Source organism: Platichthys flesus, chromosome 14, assembly GCF_949316205.1.
Source record: "Platichthys flesus chromosome 14, fPlaFle2.1, whole genome shotgun sequence".
NCBI classification, from domain to species: Eukaryota; Metazoa; Chordata; class Actinopteri; order Pleuronectiformes; family Pleuronectidae; genus Platichthys; species Platichthys flesus.
The window spans coordinates 24642860-24653586 of NC_084958.1; the positions used below are offsets into that span (position 1 = coordinate 24642860).

The 10727-nt window shown below is 45.8% G+C and overlaps 1 protein-coding gene across 1 annotated transcript; it reads right to left on the reverse strand.

Annotated features, from left to right (window-relative positions):
• Positions 1 to 2658: 2658 nt before the first annotated feature.
• On the reverse strand, positions 2659 to 9780 carry dnajc1 (DnaJ (Hsp40) homolog, subfamily C, member 1). Its single transcript, XM_062404658.1, has 12 exons — positions 9536 to 9780; positions 8762 to 8863; positions 8644 to 8690; positions 7234 to 7399; positions 7059 to 7156; positions 6896 to 6989; positions 5476 to 5560; positions 5151 to 5320; positions 4934 to 5053; positions 3997 to 4045; positions 3096 to 3478; positions 2659 to 3002 (listed from the first exon to the last, which is right to left on the reverse strand). The coding sequence occupies exons 1-12, from the start codon at positions 9692 to 9694 to the stop codon at positions 2934 to 2936; spliced, it is 1542 nt and encodes a 513-aa protein (XP_062260642.1). The 5' UTR covers positions 9695 to 9780; the 3' UTR covers positions 2659 to 2933.
• Between the last annotated feature and the right edge of the window lie 947 nt (positions 9781 to 10727).

Here is a 10727-nt window from a genome sequence, read left to right on the forward strand (position 1 = left end):
TGCCTCAAAACATCCACCATCATCCCCGTTCCCATGAAGCAGAGGATCACAGGCCTTAATGACTACAGACCAGTCGCCCTGACCTCCTTAGTGATGAAGACCTTTGAGAGCCTCGTGCTGAACCACCTCAAGACCATAACCAACCACCTCCTCGACCCGCTGCAGTTTGCCTACAGAGCCAACAGGTCCGTAGACGACGCAGTCCACATGGGACTCCACTTCATCCTCCAGCACCTCGACTCCCCTGGCACCTACGCCAGGATCCTGTTTGTGGACTAATAGGATTAATCTCCAATGGGGACGAGGCCGCCTACAGAGAGGAAGTAAACTGTAGAGATGGTAGCAGACTTCAGGAGGAGCCCAGCTCAACCCCCCCCCCCCCCCTCACCATGTGCAACTCCCCAGTTAAACCAGTGGAGTCTTTCAGATTCCTGGGGACGATCATTGCACAGGACCTGAGATGGGCGGAGAACATCACCTCCATCATCAAGAAGGCCCAGCAGAGGATGTTCTTCCTGCGGCAACTGAGGAAATTCAACATGCCGCAGAAAGTGATGTTTGAGTTCTACACAGCCATCATGGAGTCCATCCTCACCTCATCCATCACCGTCTGGTTCGCTGCCTCCACTGCCAAGGACAAGGGCAGACTGCAGCGGATCATCCGGTCAGCTGAGAAGGTCATCGGCTGTGACCTGCCGGCTCTCATAGACCTGTTCCACTCCAGGACCAGTAAGAGAGCAGGCAAGATCATCGCTGATCCTTCCCATCCCGGTCTCCACCTGTTCCAGAGACTCCGTACAGAAAAAGGTTCCGGGCCATCGGGACTAAAACCTTGCGTCGCCTTTACAGTTTTTTCCCCATGGCAGTGGGGCTCACAAACAAGCCCCCTGCATCACACTGACTCTGCATCACACTGACTCTGTCCCCCCCAGCACATAATTTATACTTGATATATTAGTGGCACTATCACCAATCTCTTAGCACCGCACGTGCCCATAACTAGCATCTGCTGGTCACGAACATCCATTACATCAACTGGTGGTAGGCATTAATTAGTCAGAACGTTCATTACATATTCTCCATCTTGTCCTTTACTTAAAAGGGAAGGTGATGAGTTTAAAAAGGCAAAGAGGTAACGCTGTCTAATCTACTGAGCGGCCACATGGTCTTCATAATACTTCCATAGTGCTGCCATACAAGCCAGGAGCCTGTCAGATTTACCTTTAGCCTCAGCTAACTATCAAGTTCGGCCTTTATCATTGATTACAAGCCCAAAACAGTTGGTGGGGCCAAGGTACACTGTTACGTACCCAACATCTGCTGGTGACCACTAACACATGCGAGCATCTACTGGTAGTTGGTAATCTAAATTGTGCAGAAGATCTCCAAACGTACAAGGGATTTCAAAATCTCATCCTGTTTTCTCAATACAATAAGTTAATGGGAAATGGAAACGTCTGAAGCAAGTTTCACAAGAGCGGCAGCTGCAAGCCAATTGTTAATTCTGGACTTGCAGATTCCATTAGGTTTAAACCAGGAGAATTGTTTTAAACTTCTTCATATATCTTCTAAACTATAGTCCTGAAATTAGACATTTAGGCTGAAAACACAGTGTAAATGATCGTTTCCTTTGGAATTTGAATGTCAGGGATTATGGGCACTTGATGACATCACAGGGGCAGATATCGAGACATGTTATGTTTTTTCTGTTGTTTTATTACAGCTGAATAATCTGTCACCTGATCCTTCAACTGTAATGGATTCTACTGCCTAACCCAACCCTGCTGCAGGAAGGAGCGACCTGCGATACCTCAGAGGGTCAATCAGTCTATTGCTGAAGGAGCTGCCCAGTGCTGTGATGGTGTCCTGCGGGGGTGGGACTGGTTTTCCATCAGAGGACAGCTTCATCCTCCTTTGTCCCACCACCTCCAATGGCTCAAGGGTTGGTGAAGCCTAACCCAGGGCTGCAATACATATATTGAAAATTTGTCATCATTGCAATATCAAAATTCGCTATAAACATATCGTAAAAGACTTCTTAGATTCTGATAAATGTTGATCCATACACCCATGCTCTGCATTTCCATATTTTGGCCAATCAGATGAGCCCTGCTGCTCTGGATTATAAGCTAAAAGGTATTCAGATCATTTAGGGGTTCTTCCATCAGTTTGGGATTCTGGGAACAAGAGAACAATACGAGACTAGAGAGAAAGAAAAATCTCTATGAGTGGTGGATTGCATAGCTTATTTATGACCTGGGGAAACGTAACACACAAAATAACTTCTCCTGGTACAAACACGTATGAAAAGACTCAAATGATCACAGTGGATTGAGTGGAGCTCGGCATGGCTCCCTGTGTCGCCCCAGACCTGGTGGCCTGTGGCCGGGCGTCCTCTCTTCTGGAGCTCTCTGTTGTTCCTACGTCACCAGGTGAACTTCTTTAAATAAAACCAAGGAATGGAAATAAAACTTTTCTTTATATTTCATTGTCTATAGCAGTGGAACCAAAGCAGAACGCCTTTGACACTGTGTACTTAGGCATTTGTTATTTTATCACAAGTTGTTCACACACACACACGCGCACGCGCACGCGCACACGCACACACACACACACACACAATCATAGCGACAAGCAGACAAATCAAACTACAGGAAATAATAAATACTGTTTATTGATGGACAGTTGATTGACAGCATGCTGAATGGAGCTAAGGCACATGAAGCTGTGAGGTGGGAGGTCAGGTGACTTCAACCTTGTCACCTGCTTCCCTTTTTTAATTTTGATTTTTTAAAACCACACCTGAGCAGGTGAGACATCAAACATATACAAAAACTGAATTGTGATTGTGTCCACTCAGAGGGCAGCTCCCCTACGGAGACAAACACTGACAGGTCACATGGTTCACCAGGTTGATGGGAGATCAGGGCTCATCAGCTCTTGGCCTGTTTCCTCTTCTGAACCAGCTCAGCCAACATCTTGTAACGGATCATACACTCCTCCTGAAAGTAAACAACCGTTCATAAGGCAAACGAAAATGATGGTAAACAGATGATGATGGTAAATATGTAGACTTGCTTTCTGTCAGTTCTCACCTTGGTTTTCCCAGGAACCACCCTGGCAATGCGGTCCCAGCGTTCTATGGTTCCACGGGGAAACTGTTGCAGAGCAAGTTCCAGTAGTCTTTGCTGGTTCTGAGTCCAAGCGGCAGGATCCGCCCTGTCTCTGTTCTCCTGAGGCTCTGGCTCATCCTCTTCTTCCACAGCCGCAGGGTCGAAATCTCTTTGCCGACGACTTTTGACCTTCATCCCTCCCCCGTCAGCAGAGGACTTCCTGTTCCTCTGGCGCACAGCCAGAGCTTCCTCTACATCCTGCTCTTCCTCACAGGCCCCACCCACCCTCTGAGTCATCACACTGTCAGCAACAGTAATTACCCTCGCAGGAAGAGGGCTCTTCAGCTCAGACAGCTTCACCAGACCTGAAACAGAGAGAACGCCAGATCCCTGAACCGAGAGTAGAACCTGAAACTACTAGGTGGATCCTGACCCTGGTGGATCCTGATCATGGACTATGATCACAACAAGACTGCTTGATATATAATATTTCTCCTCAGATACTTGACCATTACTGACAATAATCCATCAGGTCATTGACCTTCAGTTCTGCTTCAAAGTGTTTATTCTAATCAAAGCTGTAAAGACTCTGATCTCTCTGATGTCCTCTGTGACACGGGACATCTGTTGGACTAGTGTCCGTCCTGGAAGACGGATCCTCACATGTCTCTGAGGTTTCTACCTTCTTCACCTGTTAAAGGTTTTAATAGTTTGACTCTTGCTGAAGAACAGAGGACGTCTCACCTTGTTAAAGACGATGAGACAAACTGAGATTTGTGAATATGAGACTATACATATACAATTTCTGGTAATGTCAGTGGAACCACATAATGACAATAGAGATCTGTCAGGAGAACCCGCTATTATAACAGCAAATGTTTACCTGAGGTGTGGCTCACATTGTCTTTCACCTGTTTCACCTTGGTCGTCACCTGTTGAAGAAAACAGATTATTTAGGTTCCTGATGTATCAAGTGTCTGTATCAAGTCAGTCAGTCAGTCAGTCAGTCAGTCAGTCAGTCAGTCAGTCAGTCAGTCAGTCAGTGTCTTCAGAGCAATGAGTGTGGAGGTCTGAGAGGATTGTGTGTTTGTTGTAAAGTCTGCGTGTTGTCGCAGCTCAGGATCAGACACATGTTCTTTAAAGCCGGAGTCAGGAGGAAATTATTGGTCCATCAACGGTACCGTGAGTGTCCTGAACATATTTTACATAGGAACCCTGTTGTTATTAAAGAAACACGGATGCTTCTCTTTCCTCAGTTGATGGTTTATGAAGATCAACAGTAAAACCCGGAACAGACTATTTTTGTCTGTATCTGTTTGAACTGAACTGTATTCGGTTTGCGGGGACGAAACAGGCTGTAAATATACAGATTGAAACAGACACACACACAACGTCACTTCCTGTGTGTGTCTGCTGCAGCCGGCTGCTCCACCTCTCACTGAACCATGAGGAGGATCTGATGCTGAACGAGTCTGTGCAGAAAACCTGCCGCTGAGTTGTTCAGCTGTGAAACACAAACTCTGGAGAACAATTCCTCAGATTTCACCTGGAGCTCACGTCTGAAAAAGTGTCTCAGACTAACTATGACAGCTTCTGTCAGAGACAAGACCCTGGCTGACCCTGACCCTAACCCTAAATGTGTTCAGTGGACTTGGAGTCCCTCAGTCCTTGTACCAAACTCAATCGGGTGTCATTCAATCCTCCTAAAAACACAAAAGCTGATAAAACTGATATCAGTTCTTATGGGTGTGTCCTCAACACTGACTCAGTACAATGTGTGGATCAAACCGATTTTAAAATTTAAAAAACTAGTTTCTTACTTCAGATACTGATCGTCCCAGTTCATGTGCGATCTTCTCCCATCGACCTGGCGTTCCTCCTGGAAATTTAACCATCAACCTGCTGAGGAGACTGAGCTCGTCCTCCGTCCAGTCTGCAGCCTAAGGTCACAGTCACAAACATAATGATAGTCCACTACGGTCCTGTTGGTAGTCTGAGGACATTATATTAACTGATTAATAATCAATAACATCACACCTTCTTCCTAGTGCCTCTGCTGTCCTGCAGCCAGACGTCCATCTGGTCTTCGATCTCCTCAATGGACGAGGTCTGGTCATAGCTCTGGTAGTTCAGGTTCTCAGATGATGGCTTGTAAACTGGAAACTCTTTTGGCTCCTTTGGCTTCTTGACCTTTGGTCTCCTCTCTCCTGAAGAAGCAGCAATGGACAGGAGATGAAAGTTTAACCAGAGGCAAAGGTTCATTATTGAGAAGGCGATCGGGTGCAATTGATACATTTGGAAAGAACATTGAGTCTGTGAGAAACTATGGCAGCCTGGAGTGAAATGATATAAAAGTGTTTACTGGTCACAGCTTCGTGTTCGGCTTCAGCTTCTTCTCTCTGCTCCTGTTTCATCTGCTGATAGTCCTCATAGAACTTCTTCACCTCCTGAAACAAAGAGACCAGGGCTTCGGTTATAGAACAGTGTGCAGGATTCAGACTAAACGTGTATGTGAGCACTGTTCCCTTTAGAAACCACCCTCCACCTGGAAATGTGCGTTCCTGGATCTGCCTCATAATTCTGCCCTCTATGGTCAAAGCATATATTGAATATAAAATTAGGCTGCTGACCAATAGAAATTACAGCATCAAGCGATGAGAAGAAGCAGCTCTACTTCTCTGACAGGGACATCGAGGGGCTTGTGAGTGAAGTGGAAGAGGAAAAGAAGAAACACTGAGTGGTTTCACTGCTGCTGCATTAATGCAGAATATGACAGAAAGGACAGTGGCTGAACTAAAACTGTCAGATTGGAAGGTGAAGACAAAAAGAGAATTGCTTCATACGGTCAGAATCTGAGGGGAATTGTCATTTCGGCCGCGACATATTAATCATCCAAAATGGAGATAGTGACCTCTTCTAAGTGCCTGGGTGTTCACCTGAACAATAAACTGGATTGGACTGATCATACCAGTGCACTGTTTAAGAAGAGCCCGCACAGATTTGATCTGCTCAGGAGACTGAGGTCTTTTGGACTACAGGGGGCCTCCTGAAGAACGTTTATGACTGTGGTGGCATCTCCCGTCTTCTTTGGAATAGTTTGCTGTGGCAGCAGCATTTCAACTGCTGACAGGAAGAGACTGGACAGACGGATTCGGAGGGCCAGCTCGGTCCCGGGCTATCCCCTTAACCCAGTGGAGGTAGTTGGACAGGGGAGGATGAAGCGGTCTTCTCTGATGGACAACCAGTCCCATCCCCTGCAGGACACCATCACAGCCCTGGGAATCTCCCTCACCTTCAGTGGGCGAGGAGAGCAGGTTGTTTCTTCCTGCAGCAGAGAGACTGAACAACCAGCTCTGCTCACAGTCATTTATTCATCTGTCTGTGCAATATCAACAGTTCATGTGTAATTCCTTCCCAGTAAATATTCTAACCCTATTTGTTCCTGTCTTTACACTGTATATACTGGTTTAACTACGTTCATATTTTGTTATATTTCTATATTCCTTAAGGTATTGCATGTTACTTGGTACTTGCTGATGTCTTGAATCTTGCTGCTGTAATCTCCACAGCAGGATTAATAAAGGATCATCTGATCCTTGCATCACCATTTCCCCGTACTCATGGGTCAGAGCTAGAGTCCCTTCAACATTTGTGTGAGATGGGGTGTGCGTACACAATGAGTAATTAAAGATGCGTCCGCAACGGTTACAAATTCTGAGACCAGGACCAGGTCGGACAACACTCCACCTTCTTACATGGTTCATAATAGCTTTCAATCCTACCTGCACAGTCTGAGGCAGATTTTTGACAGACAGGTATATCCAGATGCTGAGCTTCAGAGGGAGGATGTCCTGCCAATGAGGTCGGTCGTGAACCCTGAAATAAATAAACATTAAAAAATAACACAAATCCGGAAGTCATGTGGAGATGATGGCATAGATGTACCTGTTGATCCGATCCTGGCCGATACACCTGAGCTCCTCTGCTGGTCTGGAGCTCAGCTTTTTCTTCTTCTCTTTTTTCTTCTTACTCAACAGCTCGTCCTTGAAATAAGGAAGATTAATCACTAGGTCACATGACATGTACTGTTTTGAGGCTCTGCTCTGATTGGCTGTCTCACCAGCTGTTTCTCCAGGTAGATGGACCAGATGACCGCGTAGTGTCCAATAGTGAGGATCATGAAGAGGAGGAAGCCCAGTTCAGAGTTACTCATCTTTCTCACTCGTCTGTAGTAGAAGACTGGCTGCCGCCAGTCAGGAAGCCCGTTCACCAGGATGTCATCATATCTGTCCAGGCATAGCACAGGTACAGTTTAGATACAGGTACACTACAGCTATAGAACAGTAACTCTAAAGATACAGGCACGGTAAAAGTACAATTCAGATACTGGTACAGTACAGAACAAAACATTCCTTCTATGTAACATCTTAGACAAAAACGACTGATGGTGACAAACTCTTGAGCATCTCTCTGCTGACTCGTCCCGAAGACAGACATGACTTGACTCTGTCTTGGATAATGATGGGCGGCTGTGGCTGAAGTGTAGAGCGGTTGTCTTCAGGCCGGAACTCTTGTCATACAAGTCAAGTCTGACTTTTACCTCAAGTCTTTTATTACCTCTTACAACTACAGTAGAGGGTTAGGGTCGGTTATTTGACAATCTTAAAGGTCAGAGATGTTTACTTCAGCACTAGAAGGATAAGCGTTGTCTTCCAGACAATCTTTCAGACTGTCATGGATCTGTTTTACCACAGTTACCACTGTTAGGTATGTGGGGGGGTGGACAGGAAGTTGTGATACACTTAACATTACCTGTACCGGGAGTTGTATTCTGTTAATGAAGCTGAACACTCGCTCCTCACTCCTATAATCAGTAAAAACTGATTATCACACAGACCCCCACTAAGACTGAAGAAGTCAAATAACTGACAAGAAGCAGAAAAGTCAAAAGCAGTAGAAATGTCTGTTGGTCAGTTTTCTGATTAAGACCCGCGTCAACATTGGAAGGACGGCTTGGATCGTACGAGCTGGTTTTAACTATATTTCCAGAATCTACTGTAAGAGGAATTAGCAAGACTTAAGGTAAAAGTCAGACTTGACATGTATGACGAGTTCCGGCCTGAAGACAACAAAATCTTGTCTTACGATCACAGCGCCCCCTGATGGCAACAGGAAATGTCTTGTTTTGTACTTGTCTTACACTTGGATGTACTCCTCATAGTGTGATGAAATATTGTGAAAACTGAGTTTTCTTTGAATTGTGTGTCTGTGGATTCGCCATGACACAAGAAGTCGTTATAAGTCCACTGTACATTGTTCAAACAGCGACAAAGTTCTCACATATGATCAGAGTCCCGGCCTAAACAGATCCATATATCAATATTAACTCAGCAACATAGCGGCACCTGCTGGAAGTCACATTTGAATACTTGAACACACAATGTGCTCAGAGAAGCCCAGGTACATGTTAGCCTGACTCTGGGCTGTGATTGGCTGAGAGTGGACTGTGATGTGAGCAGGTCAGACTCACTTGCGTCTTCGCTCCTCGTCCTTTAGGACTTCATAGATAGCGACGAGCTGAAAACAGAGGCAGAGGCTCAATGTGATTGGTCGACAGCTGCATATTCGTGTTGGTATTTTGTCCTCACCTGTCTGAACTGAGTCTCAGCATCTTCGTCTTTGTTCTTATCCGGATGCAGCGTGAGAGACATCCGGCGATACGCCTTCTTTACCTCTACTGCTGAGGCGTCCTAAGAGACAGACAGGCAAGGGGAGGTCAGACAGATGAGGGGAGGACATACAGATGAGGGGAGGACAGGACAGATGAGGGGAGGACATACAGATGAGGGGAGGACATACAGATGAGGGGAGGAAATACAGATGAGGGGAGGACATACAGATGAGGGGAGGACAGGACAGATGAGGGGAGGACAGGACAGATGAGGGGAGGACATAGAGATGAGGGGAGGACATACAGATGAGGGGAGGACAGACAGATGAGGGGAGGACAGGACAGATGAGGGGAGGACAAACAATTGAGGGGAAGACAGGAAAGATGAGGGGAAGACAGACAGATGAAGGGAGGACATACAGATGAGGGGAGGACATACAGATGAAGGGAGGACATACAGATGAGGCGAGGACATACAGATGAGGGGAGGACAAACAGATGAGGGGAAGACAGGAAAGATGAGCGGAAGACAGACAGATGAAGGGAGGACAGACAGATGAGGGGAGGACAAACTCCTCGTGACTCCACTGCTGTTCTGTTAGTATCAGGTGTTAGCATCAAACTGAACTGGAGTCACTGGTCTGATTAGCTCACGATGCTAAATAGCTTAGCCTCAGCTGTTCGCATGAGAGCCTGAACCCTTCCGTACGGTTACCAAGATGACAGTTAGCAGTTAGCCGTTAGTACAGACCTGGGCCAGGGACAGGAACTGGTAGAAGGTCTGTGGGATCTCCTCCACCAGGTCCAGCAGTTCCAAATCCGCCTCCCAAGCAGTCAGAGGGGGGACCGCGGAGAGCAGCAGGGTCAGGCAGACCAGCAGGGACCCGCACGGACCCGCACAGACCCCCATCACTCTGAAACCGTCACAGACACACAACACGAACACTGCTCGGTCCGTGGAGCCAACTCAGAGATCACCGACCCGGAATTACCCTCAATCACTTCCGGGTTACTACACTTTCTTTGACGTGTTAATGCAACGGCCATTGGTGACTATACTGCCCCCCCCGACCAACTGTTGTCATCACGTTCAGCTCTGTCCTCAGGTCTGATGGTGATGATGATGAAGAAGGTGAAGATGATGAAGAAGGTGATGATGAAGAAGATGATGATGGTGATGATGATGAAGATGATGATGAAGAAGGTGATTCATTCATGCATTCACAGACTGAAAAAATTCCCATTTAGGGTTGCTTTTATTTTGAAATCACTCCAACATGCTAAGCTTTTATTTTGAAGTCCCTCTAATGCACTTAGACTTAATGCTTGAAGGAAGTGGGGGTAGGGTTGCAAAATTCCGGGAATATTCAAAGTTGGAAACTTTCCATGGTATTTAACGTGAATAAACAGGAATGTGGGTAATTTATACTAACTGTATTTACCTTGTCATATACAGAGATAAATATAAACATTTTGTTTTGTCATAGGCTGATTTGAGCCCTGAGGAAACTTTGGGCACTTGACTATATGCTTGACTATATGCTTCTGGATCTGTGTTGTTCTTAACATAGGTCTTTATACAGTATTCATAAATGTACACAGCCTTTCCTTCTACATTGGCTGAGATGAAATGTCTCCACACATGAGCTAGTGCACGTGGAAGTGTTCTGTAGAATAAGATGAGAAGAAAGCTTGTAAAAAAACACTAAAGCAATACCAGAGATATAAATAGTTGGCCAGTTGGAATCGTCTTTAAAAATATTTTACAATTGATGGATAAATGAATAGAAAGAGGCTAGATGAACAGATGAACAATCCTCAATCAGCATGTTAATATATTTTCCAGTAATATCATTGAAACTTACCTGACTAGTCCTGCACACTACAGCAGGCCTCAATACATCTGCTGTAGAGTGAAGGATGCTGGGAATTATCTGTGCATG

Bases quoted from the DNA above. Each gene is read 5' to 3' on its own strand.
- dnajc1 (XM_062404658.1), bottom strand. From the start codon at position 9,694: ATGGGGGTCTGTGCGGGTCCGTGCGGGTCCCTGCTGGTCTGCCTGACC. The intron at 4,046-4,933 runs GTAAGAAACTAG...TTTCTTCAACAG, and splicing joins TGGGACGATCAGTATCTGAA to GTGACGACCAAGGTGAAACA. The intron at 3,479-3,996 runs GTAAACATTTGC...TCTCTGTTTCAG, and splicing joins CAATGTGAGCCACACCTCAG to GTCTGGTGAAGCTGTCTGAG.